The sequence below is a fragment of the Hippoglossus stenolepis genome, chromosome 23, assembly GCF_022539355.2.
Source record: "Hippoglossus stenolepis isolate QCI-W04-F060 chromosome 23, HSTE1.2, whole genome shotgun sequence".
In the NCBI taxonomy this organism is placed as follows: Eukaryota; Metazoa; Chordata; class Actinopteri; order Pleuronectiformes; family Pleuronectidae; genus Hippoglossus; species Hippoglossus stenolepis.
In genome coordinates this window covers 5,998,267-6,025,014 of record NC_061505.1, presented here as the reverse complement: position 1 = coordinate 6,025,014, position 26,748 = coordinate 5,998,267, and the positions used below count along the sequence as shown (strand labels likewise).

At 43.9% G+C, this 26,748-nt stretch overlaps 3 protein-coding genes across 4 annotated transcripts in view; 1 reads left to right on the top strand and 2 right to left on the bottom strand.

The window, feature by feature from the left end:
* Positions 1-13,610, top strand: part of si:ch73-335l21.1 (insulin receptor substrate 1-B) — a 46,270-nt gene extending 32,660 nt beyond the window's left edge. Inside the window, exons 4-5 of one of the 2 annotated variants that reach the window (XR_004694645.2) lie at positions 10,047-10,339; positions 11,213-13,610. Coding sequence is in view for 1 of the 2 variants with exons in the window: in XM_035148365.2 (XP_035004256.1) it covers positions 10,047-10,054 (8 nt within the window). In the remaining variant the exon portion in view is untranslated. Of the gene's footprint in view, positions 1-10,046 lie in introns of both variants that reach the window. The other variant, XM_035148365.2, reaches the window with a different exon arrangement.
* A 6,711-nt stretch (positions 13,611-20,321) lies between these two features.
* Positions 20,322-23,928, bottom strand: LOC118102289. The gene is made up of 3 exons (XM_035148380.2): positions 23,693-23,928; positions 23,524-23,594; positions 20,322-22,945 (listed from the first exon to the last, which is right to left on the bottom strand). Exons 1-3 carry the CDS (start codon positions 23,719-23,721, stop codon positions 20,445-20,447), a joined length of 2,601 nt encoding a protein of 866 aa, XP_035004271.2. The 5' UTR covers positions 23,722-23,928; the 3' UTR covers positions 20,322-20,444.
* Positions 23,929-24,466: 538 nt separating this feature from the next.
* On the bottom strand, positions 24,467-25,758 carry si:ch73-335l21.4 (E3 ubiquitin-protein ligase-like). Its single transcript, XM_035148459.2, has 2 exons — positions 25,246-25,758; positions 24,467-24,864 (listed from the first exon to the last, which is right to left on the bottom strand). Exons 1-2 carry the CDS (start codon positions 25,700-25,702, stop codon positions 24,806-24,808), a joined length of 516 nt encoding a protein of 171 aa, XP_035004350.1. The 5' UTR covers positions 25,703-25,758; the 3' UTR covers positions 24,467-24,805.
* Between the last annotated feature and the right edge of the window lie 990 nt (positions 25,759-26,748).

Sequence of the window (26,748 nt, the reverse complement as noted above, 5' to 3'; positions counted from 1 at the left end):
CTCCTCACAACTTCAATGTGCTGTTTAAGGGTTGAGACTTGGTTTTAGGGTCAATGCATCATCTATACCAGGGGGCAGGGGCGGGGGCGGGGTACGTCCCTGGACAGGTCGCCAGCGAATCCCAGGGCCAAAATGCAAACTGTAAACTTACAGAGGCACACAACCGTATTGCTCTGATCGAACCACTGTTCCACCGTGTCACCCTGGCGGTAGGATTCAGGTTAGAATTAGTTTAAGGTCAGGATTGGGTCAAGGGGTTGAACGCAAATGAGCCTCAAGGTGCTCGTAAACACATCATGTCGAGTGTCCTCACAAAGATAGAAGCCCATGTGGTAATATGCTTGTGCAACCTGCAACTACTGTCGCCTCACAGCCCACCTCAACTCTACACACACACACACATTTCCCAACAGCTTGCGGTTCATTGACTCACACTTTACACACGTGATCGGTGTGTCCTGTAACCAATCCGTCTGACACTTGCATGTCACCATTTATATCTCTTTAATGGCTGCTCTCTCTTTACAAGTTGTCTCAGTTCAGACTCAAATAAATCTCAGAATTTCTGTCCTCATGTGGTTAAAGCACCAGACCAGTGGTTTTACGTGTTTTTGTCTATTTAACACGAGTCAGATTTACTTCACAGCTTTATGCAAACCATGCGTCTGTGTGTTCAGCTTTTGGATTTTCTTTGATTTCCATTTGCTTCCGTACAAGAGGAAAATCTCGGAGCAGACGTTTGACTGGTGTTTGTCCAAGTCACATGATCTTTGAACTCCAGATCGATCAGAAACAGTCTGCACTGCATTACGAAAAAAATGCAGACTAGACGTCTGCTGATTAAAATATAGCTACTTGAAACAATAGGAAAGGGAATCATTTCCAATAATGACATATCGCTAAATATAGATGTTTTTAAAAGTTGGCATTGACTCTTAAGACGTTATCAAACCCTTATGACAAAGAAATGTAATTGTGGCCTGATATTTTACAGTTGAATCATAAAATATACTTTAAATGAATTTGAATAAAAATAAAACAAGAATGCAATAAAATATATGAAACTTGAATTAAGAAAAATAACTTAAATACACATCTATGATACGCTGATACCGATGTGCCTGCAAAAGGCTCATATCGGCCGATTTTTTTAATAATAATTTAAAATAAATATGGCAGAAAAGGACTGTGAATCCTACAGGAAAAATGATATCAATGTAGATGTGAAATTCCCACCTACATAGTTGTTGTTTGTCAACACAATAGCATCTACACTTGCGTTGAATATGGTCTCACCTCCACAAGCGGTTTGGCCAATCAGATCACAATCAGGCCTCAGTGCGTCTCTGGTGATTCCACTTTCATGTGGTTGAGCACTTTCCAGTCCCAGAGACTCGGGTGTAAATGGGGACAACCGTGTCACATCGAGTCAGTGTTGATACAAAGATAACGCTTTGTGTAGCTTTAAAAGTGGAAGTCGAAACCACATAGTTATTATTTCATTTCACATCCAATCTGCTGGAGCAGAGCTCAAACCGCTGGTTCAGAAACTCCTCCATTAACAAGTGCAGAGGGAACTTCAGCTTCAAGTAAACGTGCTAAGGGCTGCGGAGGGAGGAGGGGAGGGATGGAGCAGAGCGAGGACGCTGAGGGCGAGGAAGAAGAAAAGAAGAAGAGATTCTTTTACTGATTTCTTTTCCTCCTGTGGAGACGAGGAAAGGGCGAGAGAAGCGTTGCTACAGGAGACTCCAGAAGGTGCATAAATAAATATTTGCGGTGCCCGTTGGCCAAGTCTGGCCGTCTACCCACAGTCAGACACACACGCAAACACACATACACATTTACAATCATTCTCCTTGTTATTTCCTCTAAACACAGAGCTCTCTATAATATAACTTAATACGAGTGGGAAGGCTTTGTGTGTGCGTGTGTCTTTGTGGGTGTGTGTGTTTGTTTGCGGTGTGGTGTCTCCACTAATAGTTACACAATTCCTTATCAACATGGAGCAACATCTGGCACGTGGACACACACACACACACACACACTGCAGGACACAGATAGGCATCAGTTTCCAAACACAATTCTGTTTCTGCACCGTCAGCCCCCGTCATCACTTTAATGATTCAGCAGTGAAACGGCTCTGGTTTAGTAGTTCACTGAGGAACACAGTTAATACTGATGCCAGCAGGAAAATAAAGGTTTGAGTTAGTCTGGTGGAATATTTGTTTTTTTAGTCAGTGTCACGCACGGTGTCGTCAGAGGGAGAAGATCCACAGTTGAGCAGAAGTGAGCGTGAAGCAGATCTGAGTCCGACTGAAGTGGAAGCTTTGTGGTAACTTTTCCAAAGACCAAAGGGATCTTTGAGTTTACTGTTTATTTAATTTACTCTGATCTGACACGGGGGTCGAGTGAGGTGACACGGACACGTCTCAAGAGCAGCACCGTCACTTGGCTTTCTTTCTTAAAAGGTGGTGCAACTGCGTCTTGTGTTTCCTTCCAGTCCGAGCGAGCTGGGCAAAAGCTTTACTCAGAAGTGAGGACCCCCCACCTGCTCATGCTATCACTCCATATGTCACTGGCCGGAGACATTTTGATCTGAGACTGGAAACGGTGAAAGTGTGCAGGAGTGAGAGAGAGAGACTGAACGAGATAACATTCTTTCAAACCCGTTAGTCCCCCTCTGGCTTCAACTGTGTGTGTCCCGTCCAGGGACAGGACGTCCCATGTCAGATTTCAGCACAGAAGCCAGTTTCTGTTACACAAGGACAACCACATTTTAAAATGCTATATTTAAAACCGCTAAAGGCAAACCAACAGGTTTAAGCTTATAAGAAAATACAAATACATCTTCTTTTCTCTTGAAGCACATATTTGAATGTGGGACATGCAGTTGAATCATTTACCCACAAAGCATTTGTTTTTGCAGCGTGTTTTATTGGCACTTTAAAGCCAATCGTATCTCTCTTATCAGATAAAGACAGTTCCAGGCACCGACTCAGTAAATCTGTTGTTCCAATAAACCTAATTGCAGTTTTATTTTACCTGACACAGTTTCTATTTTTATAAACCGTCTCCGGACAGACGTACAAGGATATGAGAAGTAGGACTGCAGCTAACCCATTGAAGACTATAAAATGGCCGACCAACAAAGATATTGGATTTCATAAACGCTTCAAAATAGAGAACAGCAGCAAATTTCTCAGATTTGAAGATGCACAAACCAGAGAATGTTCCGGTTCTACCTCATAAATCATTTCCAAATTACTGATGATCCCCTTATCGTTGATCGTCTCAGCCATAAACTATTTATAAGGATGGTCAACGTGTCTCAACTTCCTCCCACAGTCCAGAAATGAAGATATAGTATCCACGCCGGGGACTTCATTCCGTGCGACAGCGAGGGCCCGGCCAATACATGTAGTCAACAAATCATGAGTCAGTCTCAGCTGTCAATCAAAATAAGTCATTCAAATCCTACTGGAATAACAAGCACTTGAACAAACATCTTCTTAGAACTACCTAAAATACCAGAAACCATCTTTACGGGAAATTTGATCCACTAACATGGAGGAGGCGGGGTTTCTGATCTGTCACGCAGCCCCCTTTGACTTAGTTTTTTGGGCGATGTCATGTTGTCCATCTTTATATAAGAGTGTGGACACTCAATCCAGGAGGGATTCCTGTGGGTCGGGTTCAGAGAAAAAAATTTGGAAATGATATCTGTGCTCCGGTCGAGTTTGGCCAAGTTGGCTGGGATGTCCAAATTTTTTCTACACTGCGCACGTCAGTTATCTGTGAAAACATCGGGCTCGGGTCGGGTTCAGACGCTAAAAAACGACATGCCTCTCGGGTCTGGGTCCGAGTTCGGACAGAAAATCACAACCTGAGCTGCACTTGACTTAGTTTATGTCGTACCTGAGGACAGCACAGATTGCTCTCACACTCTCTGGGGCCTATTCAGCGTGCGGTTACCTCTGAAGCAGCGTGACCGGCTTCTTAAAATACTTTCCTAAATTAAATGGAGCCTTTTTGAATTTACAGCTCGCTGCCAGTCAAATATTTCAAAGGCCGACGTGGCTGCCAGGATGAGGAACGCAAACTCTTAACTTCAGATGTTGCGCAAGGACGATCTAAGTAAGCAGCACGTGGGGCAACTCTCCCGCCCCCTGTTTCCCCCCCGCTCAGCACTGCTGCGCTGCCTCTTCCTGTCCCCACACATTCCTGCTCGTCTGTGTGCCGTAACACCCACACCCACTTACTCTCTCCCGCTGTCGCTTGTGCATAATGAAAACTCGCCTCAGGCCTAATGTTTTTTAGTTTTTTTTTGCTACTTGAATCATTGTATCATCACGTCGAGAAAATGTGACAACTTACAGACTGAAATTACAACATTTAATTTAAGACAAATCGTTTAATATGTGGAGTGAAGATCGCTTTGGGTCCCTCAGATTTGATGGCGCCTTGTCGTAGTCGTTTACATACTTATTACACACTCCAACATGCACACACACCTGGAGAGATACCTTGAAACGTGGCTGTCGTAGCCGTTGTGGGTGTGATTGTCGTTGGCAGGATGACTGTGTGTGTGTGTGTGTGTGTGTGTGTGTGAGTGTGAGAGAGTGAGTGAAAGTGCAATAAGCACACACAGCACTCGTCTTTCAACACACACACACCCTGCTCTATGGAAATTTACGGCTGAACATAAAGGGAAAATGTGCTGCGTTGACTGTTCTCGTAATGTGGGGGGTGTTTTTAAAACAATAAAAAGCTTCCAGTGAGATAATTGATTGCTCGCATTTATGGGCTGTGTGGTTAGCACCTTCATTTTCCATAAAAGACGACATTATCATAAACTGCACCTACCAGGAATCACTTGTCAGTCAAGTGTGGTGGATGGTACTGCAGCCCATTCGAACGTGTGAAGAGGGATGCGCACGCACTCGCACTCACACACACACGTACACACACGTACACGTATCAGCTCTTCTTGTATTTATTCCAAACAAAGTGCTGCTGGTGGTTCTACAGACTTAAAAAGAGTTTCCCGTGTCCCAGAGGACTTTTCCCAGAAAAGACGCGTCCGCTCCGGGCCTGTGCAGGGCAGCATGTTACGTTGGCCCTCAGGGTCAAAACACAACTTCTTCTGAAGTGTGTTTTAAACCCTCAGGGCCAACGTCGGCAAAATGTAAAACTTTGTTTGAGTGCGGTGACGGGTGGGTCGGACGAAGATTCTCCGAATTAGTCTCTTATTACACTCCTTATGAACTTTTACTAAACTTCTTTAACCTCGTGCTACGTACACAAACGTCCTCAGAAAATGTCAATGATGATGATAAATGTCACATTATTTCTTTTCAGTTTAAAGACAGATTTTTGCTCCTGAGTGAAGGTTGTAGTTTGTGGTTTTATCGTCAGTTTTCACATTGAACAGGAGAAATGATTTATAAGTGCTCCAATAAAATAAATGATTTCTGTACAAAACAGAAAGCTTTCATTAAAAAGTACATCTTCAAAAGTACTTCATTTTCGGGAAAAATAAAAGGTGTAAATTAAGTTTCCCTTTTTCTTCCTTTGATTAATTTTCAGTTCTAGGTCCAGGTCTAGACGCCCCCCCCTCCTAGTGACCTCTGCTCTAGACCTCAGAGGACACAGCTCAATGTGAGAAAGCCATGTGTGAACTGAACTCCTTGAACTCCTCTCGAACCTGATGCAGAATTGCTTCACATTATTACAGTGAAACCGGTCTGAACCACTGGCCCCAGATCTGTAATCACTGAGTTCTATATTTGGACGTCGTTCATAAGTAACGTTTTCTTTGTATTTCCCCCACATTTTATTTTCCTGCAGCTGTTTCCGTACCTGTTATATCACCGCTGTTTACACAGAACCCAGTGAAACACTGTGGACGCATTTGAGGAAAGACTGTTATGTGGATAATTGTGCCCCATTATCCCAATTTAAAGCCATTATCGCATCCTGACCCTTTAAAATGGGGTCTATTGGAGCAGCTACAAACACTTTAACCTTTTAGACGTGTTTGCACAATACGTCGTATGCAGAACCAGCTTGTTTCAGTCAGGCCCTTTCTCCATTTGGACCAGAACTGCGCTCGACTCGATGCTGCTGACCCAGTGGAGGGAACAGAGCATAAGTGAAAGCATGTGCTTAAGAATTAAAGTTAATATAACACTGAAATAATTCTGTGCAGGAGTGGATTGTGCTGCAGGGGACGGTTCAGAAGTTTTGCTTCACTGGGAAACTGGGTCAAGATATGAATTCATTGTAACGGTCGTGAAACCGAGCTGCTGCCCCCCTGAAGAAGCCGAAGTCTTTAACATCACCTTTGAAACCCACAGGAGGCAAACGTGTAATGCACAAATTGCCATGTGCATACGGGCCGGACTCATAACTAACAAATAAGAACTGTGAGATTTGATTCATGCACCGCGGTCAGCCTGAGAACATTATATCTTCATAAGCGACAGACTTTCTGGCGTCATTGGGAGAAATCAAACGAGGCGACACAGGAGCTACCCCGCTGCTCCGAACTGCCAGTGTTCATTCCTCGTATTTGCAGCTGTCCTGACGCAGGATCCCGGCTCATGTTGCGCCGCTGCACCTCTCGCCCGCTCGTCCTCCTCGCAGGATTGATGATTTAATGGAGTCAAGTATAATAACAGTGCTGGAGGATTGCGAAAAAGCTCAAGCTGCTGGAACGAAAGAATCGCTGCCATTGTGGAAAAACACTTTTGAGTGGGAATGCAGGGGGATTTTTCACATCCTTGTATTAATACAATTCCCTAATGTTTTCCAGGAGAAAGTTCTTTGCTTTCCTCAGTGTGCAGGTCAAAGGTCGGGGGGGTGGCTACTCTTGGAGTTGGAAGGGAGTTGTTTCTGCCCGGCTGGGTGCGAGTCCTGCACGTGATGATAAATCTTTCAAAACCGCAGGATTACGTTCTCTCTGCCCCGGGGCCAATGAGACGTCTGTAAAAAAGATGAGATGGTGTGATGAACTCATTGGGGATTTCCACTGAAGTTCACAGAACCTACTACAGCCTCATGCTTTTTGTCCACATGCTGGCATCCTATGATTTTCCGCTCCGCAGCATTCGTTCTGCCTTTTTCCTCAGCTGCGGTTTTCATTTATTGTAACAAGACGATGAACTCAAACAGCACGAACGTGAATCTGATCCCGAGCACGTTCCTTTTAAAATAAAACATGATTTAATCCGAACCGACCGAATGACCAGTGACCTCAGTGACTCACATCGTGTTGCATAGACCAGCTCTGTGTCTTGCGGGAGCTGGGGCGGCATGAAAATGATAGACTGACACACTGGATTTACAACCAGAGAACAGGGTGGCTTTAAATTTTAGGCAGCCCTCGATTGAGACATCACATAGACCCAGACTCTCCTAATTACACACACACACACACATACACACATACCCAGGCGGCTAGAGAACAGTTATTGGCTAGACACGGAGTGCGGAGGCAGATAGCCTTGTCTAACCTCTTGATTTAAACAGTCTGGGAGAGGATGGAGGAACAGAAACACACATACGCTCGCACGCAATCGTTACCACGGTCATTATTAAATCGATTTGCCCACAGATGGAGAAACGATGCAGGGGAAATGAATGCGATCAATAGACAAACCGCCGAGGGTGGGTACAGAGCGATGGATGTGGCGGCTTGGGGAAAATAAGAAGGCAATAACTGATGCTTGCGGCCAGAAGAGGGAACATGTCTTGCGTAGCTGCGTCTCTGAGAGTGCACGTGCATTAGGATGAGGCAGTTGTTGAGCATGTTTCAGCGTATCATTTTCCACGTCTGTGTTTAGGGACAGGTCGTCATTAAGTGAATGTCGACCGCGTAATTATAGCATCTTCCTCCCGCCCGCCGCATTCTGTGTCCCGGGTTTCATGAGAGTTTGCATGTGTGTGTTCATGGCAGTGCACCAGTGCGTGTCCTGCCTGTCTCCTCCGGTCCCCCTGGTTGGCTGCTTTGATTGTTTGTGTTGCTGTTTTCGAGCTGGCTGCCTGAACCAGGGAGCCGCTGCACTCCGCACTCCGTTCTGCTCCGTTCTGCTCAGCTTTAGGCCACCGTGGCTTTGGCCGGGCTGGCAAGCACCGTCTGCACCGGGGAGGGGGGCACTAAATATAGCTCACTGCACCAGGAAGAACACAAACTAGAGAGAGAGAGAGAGAGGGAGAGGGAGAGAGGGAGGGAGGGATGTAAATGTAGAGTAATCTTGTGCAATTAGAGAGTCGAGCACTGCTGGGAAATTTTGGTTAAGGCGACGCGGGGAACTCTCTCTGAGCCCGCTCTCTGTTACTGGCTTTGTAGATTTGTTATTCGGGCCGACGGCTGCCATCGAGTCTTTAGTGTGAGTCATCACATTTGACAGAAAGCAACCCAGTTTAAAGAGCACTGACTAATCTTTATAGTGGTCATGATCCTGCTTCCATTGCAAAGTCTACAACCCACTGTTTAGCATTTTCCATTGACTCGTTAATAAAAAAACCGTTGTGACATACATGACCTCTGGAGGTGTGATAAAGCTTTAGTGCTGCACGGAGCAATCTTATTAAACAAGACATTATTATGAACAGAAGACAGTTTGTTTAAAGAGTTGTCAACCACAACATGAAAACCGGTGACTGTTCTTCATGTTGTGACAGATTGGCGTATATACAACATTGTTTCACGTTGCGTCAAACAAACAACAACCGTCACTGTGAGCCATTTCCCAGAACTACCACTCAGCTCACTCTCATGAGCAGAAAGAGAGGGAGGGGAAAGTGTGTGACAGGGATGGTAAAAACTTTGTGGGTCTTCTTTTTTTTTTTGATGGTCCAACGCTGTAGCAGGGTTTCTCACGCTGCTCCATGATGACAGATGGGTCCATCCGTTGTCAATGAGTTTGAGTATTTAAGAGAAGCTCACATTTTTTAGGGAAAACGCGTTATGAATTTTTAGAAGAATCATAAATGTCTTCTGTATGAACTTGAACGATTTAATGAGATGAGCTGTTTTTTGGTTGTTTATGTGGCTGTGGAAGAAAAGCTGATGCTTATGCTGGTGCTCATGGGGATCCTTAGAAAGAAAGAAAGAAAGACGGTGCTTATGCTAAGCAAAGCTTGACCCAACGCAGGCTTTCATACTCAAATGCCCAGATCAAATTGGTTGTTTATGTTTTTGACGAGAGACGTGACAAACAATGGAGATAAACCCTCTTCGTTTACCGTTCTGCACAGATAAGTGGATGTTAAGGAACATGTCATAGAAATTGTCAAACAAGTTGGGAGACACTGTGGAGACATCCTGAGGCTCCTGATGTATCAGTACGCGGCAGATAATGTTTGATTTGAATCGGTGTTTTCATTTCTTAACGTATTTTTCCAACTGCACAGTGTCTGGTTCAGGGCTCAACATATAAACAGGCAGATGTCTGATGTGTGACGTCACGCGATTCTTTTGCTGTATCTGCTCTGAAGCAGATTTATCAAGTCTGCGCTCCTGATAATCATATCCACTGTGCAAACGAGGCCAGGGAACAGTCGTCCAGGTTTGTGTTGGTGAGACGTGACATTTTCGAGACGTCGCGTGCCTGCGTGCTCGTATGTTCGATGTGATGTGAAGCGCTGACGACCTGACATCTTTTCTGGATCTCTGTTTTCCCTTCTGCTGGCACACACACACACACACAGACACACACACACACACACACTTGACTCTGTGCCTGCAGCAATAGGTGTCCTCACTTTCTCCTTTCCTGCTGTTCTCTTCATCACTTTCATGTCTGCGTCTGTTTCACGCCTGTTTAGCCCTATTGTATTTTCCTGTTGTTCACTGGAAGGTCACGGTGTTCCCGGGCCGATAAGCAGACACGTATCTCACAAAAGATATTATAATTACCCCGATAAGCAAGACGCGCTGTGTATTCATGTCATAATATTTCTTCCTTCATATCACAGTTATTGTTTATTCTGCATCTAACCAAACCATTTCCCCTTTCCCTCTGTGTTTCTCTTCCCTCCAGAGTGCTGATGTTGGTGCGTCGTCCTTGGGGGGGAAACAATCTGGTACCACTCACTTCGAAAGCCCCGCCCGTTCCTTTCCGTGTAACCAATTGCATTAAAGGAGCAACTGGATCGGACACGCCCCCCGATGAAGCACTTTGACAGAGACTGATGGAAAAGGGTCTTTTTTATTGTTTTCTTTCTTCGCTTTCATCTGGTTGGTTACGGAAACCAGCGGAGACGTGTGCCAAATGACATTCTTGAAAAGATACTTTCTGCTCTCATTCGTTGAGTGAAAGCCAATCAGAGAAAGGTACAAAAATGGAGAATGGTATTTTTTATTTTGTTTAGATTTGTTTTTGTTTTTTTTCTAGATTTCCTCAAAGTGAAAAAAAAAAACATCCAATCATAAAGAGTACGAAGGTGGCTGATTATCATGTGTATGAGAAAGAAAATATATATAGAACTATTTACAGTAACTGCTAAAAAAAAGTGCCTCATTTTCAGACTGTAGCTGTTTTGCAAAGAACTTTCAACTTAGCCTTGACTAAGTTAAACTTTGGATTCTTTCTTTGTGCTTAATTTGATGTAGTTTCAAAAAATATGCAGAGGGAAGATATTGACAAAAGTGAATCACACTTAATGCCGCGTTAATGTCATATAGGATCCATGGTACGTTGTCAATATAAACACTATCCATTAAATTTGGGTTACTGTGAATGAAGGGCTTTGGCTGATGTGAGGCATCTATTTTTATGGATTATTGGCACTTCTGTTTAATTTTGAGCCAAGTTATTAATAAATATTCAAGTTTCCCCTATTCATGACTAAAAGGATGCTCAGAGGTCTCTTACCTCACATTCAGCCTATATGTTAAAGACAGTAAAAGAAAACGTATCCGCTCCAAATTTAAATGGGTTCTTAGTTGGGTCACGCCTCTCCTCTCACGTAATCACCACTTTTAAGCTGATGCGAATGACACCGTAGTAAACGATGAATCTGTTGTGACGTGAACGCGGCATTTGCGCTAACATAACTGATACAATGGTACTAGCAATCTACAGGACCTCCTGTCTACTGTGAGAAATATTAGCATAGCGACTGTTAGCTTACTGCTCATTGTAACTTGTGTCACTTTTATTCTGTCCGTCTCCCTTTTCTTTCACGTTTAAACTTTTCGAACCAGAGCCATACACCGAAAGTATTAAACACACACAGGCTTGAAAACAAAAAGGGCACTTCTGTCAGCATTGACACTATCTTGCTCGCTATCTGGAGGCTGCCAGCTCAGATTAAGACATTACCACCATGCCAGGACGTCAATTCACCAACCTGCTGACCAGCTCAGGGTGAGACCCCTGCTACAGAGCCAAGCAATCCCATTAGTGCTATTAGCTCCATACACGTGTGTCTCACTTAATCCCCTTTGTCTCAGGATGCAAACTAACATAAGGTACGTACAGTGAGGATAGAGACCCTATCTATAGCCATGCTAATGCTAGCTTTGTAGCGGTCAGCACACTGCTTTTAGCACCGGAAAGGGGCTCAGTTGTTATTTCTACAATGTCAGTTTATAGAAACTCCTAATTTGTTGTCCTCACTTATTTTATACATTAAGGTACCAAAACGTTTATGAAAGAAAGTTTTTACACTTTTTACACAAATTTTTAATCAGGTTGAATTGAAAGTACGTCGTTCCTAAGTCCTTTAAAGGTTCAGTGTGTAAGATTTAGGTGAAAGGGATCTATTGGCAGAAATGGAATATTAATTACTAGTGTGTGATCACGTAAATTTTGTGAATTGTTGTTTTCTTTACCCAAGAATTGACCCTTTATATTGGAATACTTTATATTTACCTCTCTACGGAGGCTGCCATGTTTTTTACAGTATCCCAGACTAGACAAACTAAACATCTTTTGAGTTTTTATGACAACTGAAGGCTACCACAGGGTCTCTTTCATGTTTGGAAGGGGATATTCAGCTGCAACATGCAACTTCACCACTAGAGATCGTTAATTCCTACACACTGAACCTTTAATTTAAGACTTTCGATGTCCTCCCGCCTCCTCTGTCTTTGCTTATAGGTCTTACTTTAATCTCCGCTATGCATCAGCACTTAAGTGCCTGTCTGTCCTGTTTGCCTGCCTGTCTCTCTGCCCCGCCTTAGCAGCTAGCACTAATAGGGCTGTCCTAGCAGAATATATCAAGTCTATTTTTGTGTCTATTTTTGTCTCTTTTGACTGTACAGTTCTCAAAAAAAAGCAAAAAAAAAATGTACTTGTTGGTGTTTGTTCGAGTGTGACAGTGAACTATCAGATGACTCGACCGACAGCCATGGCCCCGATCGGTGGAGTTTTGGACTGTTTTCATTTTGTCGGGAATCGTTGCGGGGCCACCAGTGCCAAATCGCAACAACAAAGGACAAAAAAAACAAAAGACTCAGCTGTCCTCCTCTCCGACAGCACCTCGAAAAGCAACCTTCAGCTTTCAAGTCTGGACGTATTGCTTTGTTTTGTTTTAACGACGTAACCTTTTTTGTGTGTCCCCCCCCAATGTTTTTATTTTGCAGTGTGGGGGGGAGAGAACTGTGACATATCTCCCCTCGCAGTCTGCTGATGTGACTCCCGGAGATAAAGGTCATCGAGGAGACTTGCGTATGCTTTAACCTTGGATATTCTTATGACTTTTACCAGAGCGTCAGAAGAAAAAAAAGAAATGCATGAAGAGAAAGACAAGGCCACCGTGAAAAAAAACCACAACAAAATGTTTTCATGTCTAAATACATCTACGTAGCTCTTAAGTTTGTACTCATGTGTTTATCTGCCTGCTTTGGGAAGTTCATGAACTTTCTCACTCTGGTCACATAACTGTCGGCGTCCCGGAGCACAACAATGCAGCTTAATTACATGCAGATTGGGATCTGTGGTCGGACTTGCCCCATAACAGTGGTTAGTAATGCAGAAGTGGACAAAACAATTGGACTCAAACACATGAAACGCTAGCATACACACAAACAAACAAACACGTGATAAGTTTAACTGTATTTTGGAAATGTTCTCATATTGAAACTGCAGTTTTCTGCCAAAACAGACACGCTTGAAGGTACTTTCAGTCGAGAAATCGCACAAGTAGATGCTGCATTCAGGTGCAGACGTTAGTTTCCTGCAGTTTGGAGCCTCCTTCCAGCTCTGAGCGTCTCATGAACTTCTCAATAAAACAAGTTTTTTTTACTGTTGTACCTGCACACAGGCTGGAAAGTGTTGGCCCCTGTGGCAAAGGGCTCGATGGTCACAGCTACATATCATGAATAAAGGGGTGGGGGTTAACAGTGCAAGTGGCTGCATGACTTCATTCATTGCATTGTGTAGAGATATTCATAAACGGTGCGGGAAAAATGCTGCTGTTGTTCTAAAAAGATTTTGTATCCCATCCTCCTGTTCCCCTGAGGGATGGTACTGAATGGGAATATTGTGGGATTGTTTTTTTTTTGCCATTGATGTAGAACAGTTTTACTTCTGTTGCTTGAGAGAAAAGAAAAATCTGACTAAAAGAAAAAAAAAAAAACCAGTCAAACAACAAACAAACTTGTGGTTTCTTTTTGTTCCTGTGACTGGCTGCTGAGTTGGAGATGTAACAGGGGGAAGTGAGACAGAAACACAACGGCTGCCGATCGACAGGGGGAAGGAGAGGACGAGCGGAGAAAAGGGGGCCGCAATTTAGTGTGAACATCTGCGTTTGATGCCACGCGCTCGCCGCCTTTGACTCGATCGCTCGTGGAGGCCTCGCGACCACGGCGCAGATGTCTCACTTAAATGTGGAGAAAGCAAACAGCCTGATTGTTCTCCGGGAAGCTTTTTTAGCCACGTTAGTCACGTCCACTACTCCCATTGATAAGATCATTTGCACCCGGGGTTGGCAGGCTGCCCCGCGGAGTTAATCACTAGTCTTACTGGTAATTTGACCAACTCCGTGTTTGCTGGGTGACACCGACCATCAGGCCTCTTCCTCCTCTTCCTCTGTCTTACTTGATACTGCTCTCTTGCTCGACACTCAGCTTAATTAAATAAGCTGATCAATCTGTGTCTCACTCCTCCTCTCATTGTTGACATGTACGGGATCTTGTATCGTCACTGTCACACAGATGGCCAAGTAATTCAAGCCCCAGCCGGGTGTGATTACACTCGGACTGGGACACTGCAGGAATTAATAGACATGAGAACACACACGGATCAGTCTCTTGCCGCGTATAAATAAGGTTACCGCGGACAACAAAAAGCCCGGTGGCACCTGTGTGAGAGCAGGAGAAGCCGTCACACCCTCGTCTCAAAGGTTACTGAAACTGACACTGCAGCCGCTCTCTTTTTTCCTCACGGCTCATGTTCCCGCTTTGGTCACTTGCATCTTACACAGGGAGTGAGTCCCAGGAGGGTTTCATCCCCACATCTGATTTTGTTTGCAGCATTCCCCTCTTTTCCCATGATGCACTTTGCACAAGCAAAAGAATTTCCCTCTATGACCTTTTTAATCAACGGATGACATGGCTCTTGTGATGCGCCATTAGGCAATGGAAAGTGGTTGCTTTCCACCCTCAATAAAGCCATTTTCAGACATTATCTCCGCAGAAACTCCGCACAATTGGGTTCCCGACTTTCTCTGGAGTTTGCCGTTCACGCGGGAACAACGCAGCGGGGGATTCTCCGCTCAGACACGTTCACAACAACACAGAAATCTCTGGAGGTGCTTGCGATAAATCCTTCGGAGGATCTACAGCTGTTTTTCCACATGAGCTCATTCTGACATTTCTCATTTTTACTGTCAGGAGAAAATCCACAGAAAGTCCTGAACTTCCGGAGATCAACAAAGCGGCTTTTGATTGACACGAGAAGTCATGTGATCTCAAATCTGACCTAAATCCTTATTACTGTATGGACGAGGGAAATGTAGGCCGCTTTATCAGTACTGCTCTTTAAATAATGAGATAATGGACACGGCTGCCGTCAGGTTGTCGTGGAGACAGGTAGCGCCAGTGCTGGGTATGGTGCTATGGGAGCAACATGGGAGGAGGAGGAGGAGGGATAGTGGACGGGAGCCAAAACAAGAGGACACAGAGTTCAATCACAGAGGTGTGCAGGCAGGTAGACCTGTTGAGCCTGAGTGGGCGGCCTATCATCTCCCCATCATGTGTGTGAGAGAGAGAGATAGCCATCAGTGTAAAGGTGGAGACAACCCAAACACAGTTATTTTAGATGCACATGTGGGCAGATGGCGGCAGGAATTGGACTCTCTAACCGTACTTGTTTACACACGGCAGGGCGGACACAGTGTCGAGTGAACTGATGGAACTCAACAGCCACAAGAGCCATTTAGTGGTTTTTCTTGAGCTTTTTATCGCATCACATTCAATTTGAACAAAGGCAAATGAAAAACTGTGCTGACGACAATGTGATTGAAAGCTCCAGAGCGGCTGCTCAAAAGCAGTTCTCCCTCTTGGGGTCAGGACCTTAAAATGTTTCAAGGGATAAAATAAAGAAAGAAAATAGTTCTCTTACAAGAATGAATGTTAATTTTAGCGAATGTTTCCCACATTTTTGCTTTTATTTCCCCCCCTTTTCATCCTTCAAAAGAAACAACCCGAGAAGCAAAACCCAATTTCTGAACTGCAGCGTCTCCTGATGCCTCCTGTCTCATGATGAATTTAGTTGCAGAAGACATCCAGAGCAGAACAGTCACACTCATTATAAAATGCCTTCTACTTGAGACACGCTTTCTTTCATGAGAGGGCTTTAATTTCCTAATCAAACTGTATGGAAATTATTGGAGCAGTGAGTGAGGGGCTGAGCTTTTCATCTTTTTGATGCAGCTATTTATGTAATTGTTAAGCACGTCCCAAAAGCAGGAAAGTATTACGAAATCAGGGCAAGAAAAAAAACCGAACAGACCCTCCTCTGCTCTACAAAAAAATCTGGCTTCGCTACCTTCAGCCAAAAGAGAACTTAAAAATACCACCTCCACTCTTTCTGTTGTGTAACCGTCATATTTGTGTGGTTTGTCAGACTGCTTGTTATAGTGACAATTATAAAAGTGATGCTTATAGATCTCTATGCATTAAAGGCTCTTTGAATCTAGAAGCAGGAATTCATATTAGCAGTTATGGTGAATTGAGAAAACATCCAGAAATCCCATCTCAGACATTATTATTCCTCCTAATATTATTATTATTATTAATATAAGATCTGGATCCTGCAGCTCTGGAGCCAGAAATACCTGCAGAAGATGGTCTGCACAGAGAAACAGTGACAACAGGCATACTGGACAGGATGTTGACAGTTCAGTATTCCTGGAGGACAAAGTTGCATATGCATCAAATGTATGATTCCATAAATAATATATAAAAAAGCTGGAATCGTCACATATCTGCTGAGCCTGACAAAAAAACATCTCCAAGCTGTGTGGTAGAAAGTAGTGGTATGATTCTGTGGTCAGATGTACGTCCTGATAGGGCAGAGGCTGCTATGTCTATGGTGTTAACATCCCTGCCGATCGTGTACAGTCCTCCCTGTTGCACGTTGGCAACAATACAGGAAGTCTTCCCTTCTTTATGACTTCCTCCATTGCTCAGACCACAGGAAGCTCGCTGGATGTGTGACATGGAAATAGATTTTTGCTCCCACAGCAGATGTGGGAATGGTTACATGTCAGCACTGCTCCGTGCTCCCACATGCTCCCACCATGATTCCTTCACATCATTCACAGATAGATAGATGGATAAATAGATAGATAGATAGATAGATAAATAGATAGATGGAAGAATAGATTATTCACACTTATATAGTAGATGTTGGTTTAGTGTTGATAGATGTATGGATGGATGGATGGATGGAGAGAGAGAGAGAGAGAGGGAGCGGGATGGATGGATAGATGGACACAAAGACGGACAGATAGATGGATTGATAGATAGCGAGAGAGAGAGAGAGGGATGGAAGGATGACAGACAGACAGACAGAGAGACACAGATACCACATGTAAACCATAATACATGAAATGTGTATGTGTTTAACTCATTTTCCATACACAAGCAGCCACAGTGCAGCACATGCTGCAGGTGTTTTAGTTTAGGAGGACCTTCTGTATGTGGACCAGGCCAACGAGGCTGTGGATTACAGTCAGTGTGCTGCAAGCTGCTTCTGTTAATCCTCCCAACTTTCTCCTCCCTCCCTCCGTCCTTCCGTACGAGGCTTTCAGGACAAAGTTAATCACTGTGTAGACTCAATAAAGTTAGTTTACACACACAGTCATGGTCAAAGCGAGGGGGCTCCGCTGCTTGCAGGTTCCGTCCGCCCCGTGGAATGTGAGGTAATCTGATACACAAATGCCACAGGCGACGCCACCATTTTTCTAATGTATTTCCAGCTCTCCTTTCCTCGACGCCCCCTCCCTCACATAGTGTACTTAGCCAAACAAAAAGCTTTTCTCTGCCTTCTTCCTCCCTCCCCCCTTTCCCTCACCCCCTTGCCCCCTCTCTCTCTCTAGCCTCATGAGAGAGTGTTTGCCGTGATTATGGATTTAGCTTTATTACAGGCTGCATACGAAATTAGCTCTGCTGGCTGGTCTGAGAAAAAGGGGAGGTTAGAACTGTAAAAAAAAAAAGAAAGTGCCACATGGGGTGAGGAAGAGAGGGAGGGAGGGGAAATGAGAGGGGAGAAAAGGAGGAGGGCTTTTTGGGGGGAGGGTGGTGGTGGTGGTGGAGGGTGAGAGGCGACTGTGAGGCCTCTGTGCATTATTTTCCTTGAAAGCTCCCTGAACGCCACAGACACATGGTACAGAATTCCCCTCACAGTGGGAGAGGAGGGGGGGTGAGGTGGGGGCAGCTTTTGAGAGAGAATGGCACACTGTCTGTGATCAACGCACACACCCAAAAACACATACACATGCACACCCACAGACACACACACTTGGGGGGAGGAGGGGGGGACTTTTATAAGCAAGTATACACACATCAGGAAAAGAAGGCCGCAGGTGTGTGTGTGTGTGAACCAGACACACACACACACAAAAGGCTGCACAGAGAGAAAGAGGAGAACTTTGAAGGTGCCGGCGAGGGCCACGGCCCCGACATGTCAGCTACAACATCATATCACCTTAATACCTCCTCAGACCTCTGGGAAAGTGGACGCTCCCGCTTTCCACGGGTATTTGCAGGGTGGAGGTGGTGGTGGTGGTGGGGGGCATTAATACAATGTGTTTTAACTTTGACTGGCAGATCTAACCCCCCAGCCTCCCTCTCCTACCCTTCCACCCTCCTCCTCCTCCTCCTCCTCCTCACTTTGGGGCCCCATGCTCTTCCAGACCTGAAGATTGAGGACAAGCTCGGCGCTTGGTATTTAGGTGGAGCTGGCTGACTGGGAAAAGGTGAAGGGTCAGGTCGGTGTGAATGGACATGTTAGGGCACTGGGATCCTGGCTTACAGCGTGGACCCGATGCCCCCCTGCAACAGAACATGTGGTTGGCTCAGACGTCAGCTTTGCTCTTAATTATACGTATTTAAGGTTTTAAAACAGCCGAATCCAAAACAATAATTCTGTAGTTTTCCTGTCCTCTCTCTGCATTTTGCTTGAGAGTTAATGCAGGAGCAGCAGCACATGAGGACTTTAACATCCTCCTTAGGTCATACATGGAATAATACAATGGATGAGTGACGCCATCTAGTGGAAGATTTGGGGCCTGATTTTGCTGTAAATGCCAAATCAGGTCAATGAAAGTGTGTTAATCCACATTTTTCATTCACCTCAGTTAGTGTTCACCTCAAAGATAATGATAATGATAAACTGTATTTATGTGGCATCTTTCAAAACACTGTTAAGTTAAAACATTTGAAGGCAAACAATAGAAAACAGTTAAAAAGCTAAACAATAAGAAGCAATTTGAAAATCACACAGCAATAGGACACAGATACAGGAATAAGAAATGAGAAAGGAGTAAAAACAAGATAAAATAAAACGAAAATGATTAAAATAGACAGAAAGATCAGAACTGGGAGAAAGCACACCTATAGAAAAAAACACAAAGTATTTGTTTTAATGATTTAAGAGTGAAGAGTAAAGAATAGGTTTTATCACCGGGCTTCTAAACTATTCAACAATCCTCTGCATATCTGCACGTTTGTTTGTACTGTTTGTTTACTCACGTCTGGAAAATGTGCCATAGGTTATACACACACATTCTTATACAGTAAACTCTTATCACTTGCATCCTCTAGTATTATAGAATTGAATTAGATGTTTCATATTGAGCTCTTTTACTTTATTGAAATCTTCTTTCTTTTCTTACTTTACATTCTCTATGACATTGCTGAGCTGACCCGTCCTCCACCGTCGACCCTGTGTTAACTTACACATGACGAATAAAACTTGAAACTTGAAACTAAATGTCTTAGTCATTCAGTCATCAGTCATTTCAGCAGAGTTAGAAAAAGCTCCTCTCACAAAGTGAAAGATCACGGTTTCCCCCCCCCCTCATCTCTCAGCATGTTAAACGACTTGTCGAGACCAGCATGCAGCTGAAAACCCAGATGGAAAATCTGTGTCAGCACAGTGAAGTGGCCGCTGCCTGGGAATGAGGTCACAAGGAATGGGAATACAATCAATTTATAAAAAGCCCAGAGTACGACCTTGCTTCAGTTCCCTCTTCATACTTGACTTCACATTTTGCAAATAATTTGCAGAATGAGTGGGTTTTACTTCAATGAATGAACAGAGGCTCGGGTAAATATAGGGAAAGTGTCTAAAAAGCAGTTTAATTTATTTTCATATATAGTAGATTCTTTGGCGATCGATTGGACGACAGAACTGCAGATAAAAATACATTTATTTCATCATTAAATAACCTCACATTCAAAATCCTGCAGCCTTATTTTGATGAACTTTGTTAGAAAATGCCTCAGTACTCAGATTAAAGTTTATCTAGCAAATATGTATTCTCTATACTGCCCACTTGTGGTCAACCTACAAAAAAAGCAAACTTGAAATTGAATACTCGTGAAACAATTGAAGGCGTCTATACTTTATTATTTATATTTGCTGCATCAAATAGTAGATTTAGGTGTGGAGACATATGTTTTTTAATCTTTTTTCTGCTTTTGTATGTATTTTATTCTATGTAGTTGTGTTGTATTTTATCTGGACCCTGAGCCTGAATAATTCCATATCATTTATTATATAAAATAGCCTGAAAATTACTTATTTCATCATTTTGCATTATCCTCAAGAGTAATTGTGAAGCCAAGAACATAATCTCAATGACATTTCCAGCTTTTATTTGAACTGTCGATCACATTTCAACACTTTTCCATCATTTCTCAGGTCAGGACAGTTTCATTGACTTGAATGAGATGTTCCCCCGTCGCTGTTCGTAGATAATCTCTAGTCAAACTCTAACAAATCTTCACTGAGGCTCTGACTCTGTGGGCGGTCAGCAGACAAAACATCAAACACATCAAAGGCCCCGCTTCCACTTCCTTCGTTATCCAGAAAAACATCTAATGTTTGCATTCCACCTTCAAACGCTCGGCTTTGAAACCCCGGTGTCTTTTCCTTAATTCTGCTGAAATCTTCCACCTCATCTTTGGCACCTCCGCTCGTGTTCTTCCCGCTCTGCACTCTGTCGTCAGAGGTCCAGGAACTCAGGCCTTCCTCCGGCCTGGTCTCACCTCCGAATGAGACGATTCCAAGAATATATAATATAATATCATAGAACGTGAGGGCTTTGACCTTGGCAGGGAGCTTGGGCAGCCTGACGATGGCTATGTCCACAGTATCGTTGGCGGGAAAAGAAGATCCGCTGAGCTTTTGGCTCTCGTCGGGTTTTGCTCGCACACGTTTCCCGATCACCATTCTGCTGGGGCTTCTGTAGAACTGCCTCGCCCTCGTCGCAACAGGTTTGGTTTTGTCATGCGTTCTGGGCTCTGTTGTTGGGCTGGATTCAAGGTGGAGGCCTGATCGGAGGTGAGATGAGGAAACTATGCTAGTTGGTGGTGCCGCAGTCGTGTAATTCCAGTGTACCCTTCCAACTCTGCCTTGAAGGGACTGAAACCCCATAAAAGTGTAGATGCTGTGTTTCTTTTTGTATTTGTCTGGTGTAAATCTGCTGTGCTCGTATTTACGTTTGATATCTTCGCTGCTCTGTTCTTTTTGCCTTTGTGTTGATATACTGTTGCTCTCTGCCTCCAAATCACCTGTATCATTCTTCCATGTGTTAACCCTGCTGCTTTTGTGTTGCCAGGTCTGCGAGCTCACAATTTCTACACCTCGCCAGCTCATGGCAGGCCTGTCTGGTTCTCTAACTGGAGGTTTGGCTCCCTCAAGTGGTCGAGCGGTAAAACCAGACATTACTTGGCTTGTGACCTGTGTGGGATCTGGGTTCTTGTCCGGACTGGCGTCACTTTCAGGCAGCAGAGGTTGGACGTCTTTAAGACCTGATGTGAACGGGCTTGGAGGAGAAACGGCTTGGATTCGACCTGAGGACAAAGAGGGATATTTATTATACACCTTTCCTTTGTCGAAGCTGTATCGCCCAGAGTTGGACCTCAGATTTTTAAACCCTCTCAGGCCATAGATGCTTTTTGTGGATCTATTTGGTTCGTAACCATGTGCAGACCCTCTTGCAGTTAACACCGAGCTTCCTGCAGGATACTTCTCTCTGCTTGTGGCATAGTTATCCTGGGAAGCAGCGAAAGGAACCGGGATAAACTTCTCCAGAGTCCTGTCATTGCCTGAGGTGGGTTGCAGAGAGGGTTGAGCAGGAGGATACGTGATGGAGACGGGTTGATATTTCCTAAAACTGTGGCTCTGAGCCCTGTCCTGAGCCACGTTCTTGTCTAGATGCAGCGGATTGGCATTATCTTCCTCTTTCGGATCGTTTCTGCGTAACTTTACAAAATTCGAAGCAAATCTGCCGTGAACTTGAGCGTCGTAGTCCCTCTGCTTCTGTGGCATCGTTGCCATGGCTTGTTGCTCATCACCTGTTACCATAGATGAGGCCTGGGAGTCCTTGAAGAGATACGACTGCACCATTTTGGGTCTTGACGTATCGCCGCTGGTCATCGAGTTCAGCCGCAGGGAGAAATCTGTGACGGACGGCATCTGGGCCACTTTTTCTGTCCTGGGGTTGCTTCTAAAAGCAGATGTGTCCAAGGCGTTGCCGGCTGACGGTGCACGAGAGGCGGTTTGACTTGCAGGGCCGAAAAATTTACTTGGTTGAATCCCGTTGGATGTGCTCTGCACTCCGACCGCAGACAGCTCATTCGTCTCTTTATAGCCGCCGCGATGGCCTCTCGGAGTTGACAGTGAATTACTCCAATATATACCGGGCTGTGACACCCAAGATATTTCCTCGTTTCCGGGAACTTTTACTTCATTGTAAGACTTCGGAGCATCTTTTGAATGCCAAATTAGATTTTGAGATGATACTCTAACAATTGATGGGTTTGAGTTATACGAATTTCCACTTTGCATTTCTTTCTGAGAGAGCGGTTGGTAATGTAATCTGGATTGTGGCCTCTCTGCGCTCTGTCCTCTCTGCTCAGGGTGACTGATGAAACCCTCGCTCGCCGGCCTCACTCCACCTGAGCCGTGACCCCTCTGCGCTCTGATTATTCCTCCTCGGCTCTGTTGTCTCCGGTCCGGGCTGTTTGGATTGTAACTAAAGAAGCCTCCTGTATACCACGGAGGGTTTGATTGATGGTTGGCGATTGATAGAGCTTCTCCAGATTTCCTGCTCATCTCAGTTCCACTACTAGTTCCAGTTTCAGGTGACAGCCGACCAGTGGAGAGGGGATGGTGTTGGTCGTTTGAGGGAAACAGTGAGCTCAGGATGTTTTGCCTCACTCCACTATTTGCTTGTGATGATATGGGACGGGCTGAGGCTGAAAAAGAATAGGGGAAATATGATATAATCTTTCATTCCTTATATTTGTGGCATCACTTATAAACTATAAAAGAAAAATCTGGTTTAAAGTGTTAGTCTTTGCAGTTACTTCACTTTATCACAAATTATCTTATATTTAGCACCACAATGTGATATTTTATCCTCATTTTATACACTAAATTTACAACACCAGGAAATACAATTCCTTTACAATAAGTTGCTATTATTTTACTACAAACCAACACACACACACAAAAATATATATATATATATATATATATATATATATATATATATATATATATATATATATATATATATATAATAGGGGAAGGCCCTGGATCATCAAGCTTTTACTTTAGTGCTTCCACTACCTAAATATTTAGTTAGTGACATTTAGATTTAACATTTAGATTCAACATTTAACATTTTGATTTAAATACGATATTCATATTTAACATTTAGGTTTGATATTCAATGTCTAAAATAAATTCAATATTTTACTTTGACATTATCTTATATATTTTCTTTTACAAAAAAAGGTAAATATGACAAACTTCACAAATAGACTCTCACCTCTTGCAGCATCCGAACACACGATAAACAACATGACGGCTGCACAGAGCGACAGTGAAGAAGACACATGTCTGCGGAGAGAAAGAAGACAGAGAGGGGTATCGCTGTAATGCAGGCGAATCCCACAGTTTCCACTTTTATGATTACATGCGTAAAATGTGATGTTTACCTTGAGCGAGGGGCAAGATTTCCAGACATGGTTGACACTTCCTCCCGGGTTTTATATGACCCTCAACAGATGTTAATATTAGTCACAGAAGTATTGTGGATCCATGTGTTTTACTCGTCAAACAAAGGAGGTGTTGAGGAGCTCTGCTGCTCTGCTGCTGGTTGAGTCTGATTGGAGGCAACGCTGGTCACCTGCTCTCTGGTTACCCACTTCCTGGAGCTGTCTGTGAAGGTTAGTTTTCCTGTTTCAGCCCCTTTAATGTAGAAATATTCATCCATCTATACTGCTTCTTTTTAACCCTTAGGAGTGATTTTGCCTTTATATATCATTTTACAAAAAGGTCGAACTAGCTTTTGTTTGGTATCTTCTTTTTCTGTACAACATTGCCTGTATGGCCAGTCAATTAATTTATCATTTTGACGTAGCATATCAGAATATTGGACCCAAACATACATACAAGACACATCGTGTGATCTGATCACATGATTGCTGACTCCAGTGGGTTCACGGGGGGCTGGAGCCAGAAGACTTCATAGTTTCTTTAAATCTTTGAGATCCTTTCCTCTGCTTGTATTTTAAGTTTTCTTTCAATAGGAGGATCGTTTCGACATCTGACGTGAATTTCTCTAGAATCTAATTTTAATCAGAGCCGAGCATTATGCAATCTTCTTTTCATCATACATTTGCATGCACAGAATAATTCTAGTCTAGACTTGAGTGATGCAGACGCTGACTCACCCACCACTCAGCATGAAGGCACAGAAAACGTCAAAATTTTAACAAGAGCTCATTTATTTTTCCTTAAATATATATATATATAAAGAATATGAAATAAATACATTTATGAAAACAATAAATATCACATACATTTGTGGGCCACTTTGGTCAATCACAGTTTTCCATTTTCTATCCTATTTGAGTGCAACATCTACAAAGTTGTCAACAATTCAACAGGCAGTCAGAACGCTGAAATCATCTTGTCCATGTGTCTTGGCAGCCATCATCATCATCATCATCTTCATCATCATCAGTCCATGTTGGCAGGGAGAACATTGCATAGTAAATACAGTAGGCTATCACATTGTATCCAGGGTATGTGAGGCTGTGGCCTGTTCAGAACATGTAGCAGGACATCATGGCGAGATTCCTCAAGTCATCGCTGGTCATACAGTCTGGAAGAAGGGAGGACACGTGTTAGACACAGATTTAGTCAAAAATATGTCACAGCCTGTAATAAACACAGAAACCTTTACTTGTGTTCTTTAAAGTCACCAAACCCTGTTCAAAAAGTACCCATTTTCAGGGGCGGGTCTAGGGTCCCAGTTGAAATCTGATTAGCCCCTGAAGTGCCCCTGTCTTGTCAGTAGTATTTTTTTTATAAACTGGGCCCCTCTGTGTAAATTGTAGGCCCCTTTATGGCCCCTGATTTATAAATATAGATCCGCCACTGCTCATCATAACTTAACATCCCTTCCTGATGTCAATAGTAATAATAATAATAATATAATCTTGTAAAACTATTTGAACCATGAACTAATGCAGTGTGTACTCACTTTGTCCACCGCCCTGCTGTAAGCTCTTCCCGCTTATCACCTTCCAAACTTTCTTCAAGGACCGCCGGACCTTCCCGCCTCTGGAGCCCGCGGAAGAGTCGCTCTCCTCGGCTTGAGTCTCCTGGAGCGTCGCCCCCTCGTCTTCGTCCTGGTCCGGAGCCTCCTCCGGGTCCTCCTCTTCCTCTTGATCGAGCACCTCCGCCTCCATCAGCCGAGCCAGGACGCTCTCATCCACCCGGAGCTCCGATCGGATCCTCCCCTCGCAAGGGATGGAGGTGGTTTGTCGGCACAGCGGGCAGAGGATCGCGGTGTCCGCCCCCGGGCTTCCCTCGCCGGGTCGGGACAGAGCCAGGAGGCAGCCCTCGCAGAAGGTGTGACGGCAGCGGAGCTCCCGGGGACACCGGCGACCGGCGTTGTAGGTCCGGTAACAGATCCCGCATTCGATGTGTGAGTACATGCTGCTGAGCGGTGGTGTCTGGTTCAGTGGGTTGAATGAATGAGTGAGTGAGTGAGCGGCACATATTTATACCTCAGAGGACACGTGTGGGAGGGACTGGGTTTGAATATGGGCCAGAAAGTCTGAGTGAGTCACCAGGCAACACACACACACACACACACACACACACACACACACACACACACACACACACACACACACACACACACACACACACACACACACAACACACACACAGAAACTGTACTGCCCTATTCAGCTTGTTTACTTTTACTATTTTTTTACTTTTACTTCACTGACACAAAGTAGACCACGTACCCTTATTCGTATATCATTGTTTTCTTTCAGGAACAGTAATACATTCTCTCAGTGTGTAGATTATTGATGAAATTATAGTGAAATTATACGATGTCCCTTTTTGCCTGGGACCCCCTGAAGTCCTAAAATTCATTGTGGACCTCCTGACCAAAGCCTTATACCTTAACCATGACCAATTCATGCCTACTACCCTTCTAACCTTAACCTTAACCACTAACCCTAAATCTAATTCTGACGCTAACCCGAAACATTATTCGGACTCTGACATAAACCTAATTCTAACCCTAAAATGAACCTAATTCTAACCCTAACATAAACCTAATTCTAACCCTGACATAAACCTAATTCTAACCCTAACATAAACCTAATTCTAACCCTGACATGAACCTTATTCTAACCCTGACATAAACCTAATTCTAACCCTGACATGAACCTAATTCTAACCCTGACATGAACCTAATTCTAACCCTAACATAAACCTAATTCTAACCCTGACATGAACCTAATTCTAACCCTGACATGAACCTAATTCTAACCCTAACCTAAGCCTAATTCTAGCCTGATTCCTAAACTGAAGTCTTAACCCTCAAACAACACTTTGTGTGTGAGAACCAACCAAAATGTCTTCACAACGATTGTTATGAATTACAATTGGCCATCACAACTGCAGAAAGAAAAGTACACACATCCATACACACACACACACACACACACACACACACAGACAC

What these genes read in the sequence shown, in the direction of transcription:
- LOC118102289 (XM_035148380.2), bottom strand. Translation starts at nt 23,721, where the DNA reads ATGTCTGGAAATCTTGCCCCTCGCTCAAG. An exon ending in AATCTTGCCCCTCGCTCAAG is followed by an intron (nt 23,595 to 23,692) that starts GTAAACATCACA and finishes TTCTCTCCGCAG; the next exon opens with ACATGTGTCTTCTTCACTGT. An exon ending in GTGTTCGGATGCTGCAAGAG is followed by an intron (nt 22,946 to 23,523) that starts GTGAGAGTCTAT and finishes ATTCTTTTTCAG; the next exon opens with CCTCAGCCCGTCCCATATCA.
- si:ch73-335l21.4 (XM_035148459.2), bottom strand. Translation starts at nt 25,702, where the DNA reads ATGTACTCACACATCGAATGCGGGATCTGTTACCGGACCTACAACGCC. An exon ending in ACAGCAGGGCGGTGGACAAA is followed by an intron (nt 24,865 to 25,245) that starts GTGAGTACACAC and finishes CCCTTCTTCCAG; the next exon opens with ACTGTATGACCAGCGATGAC.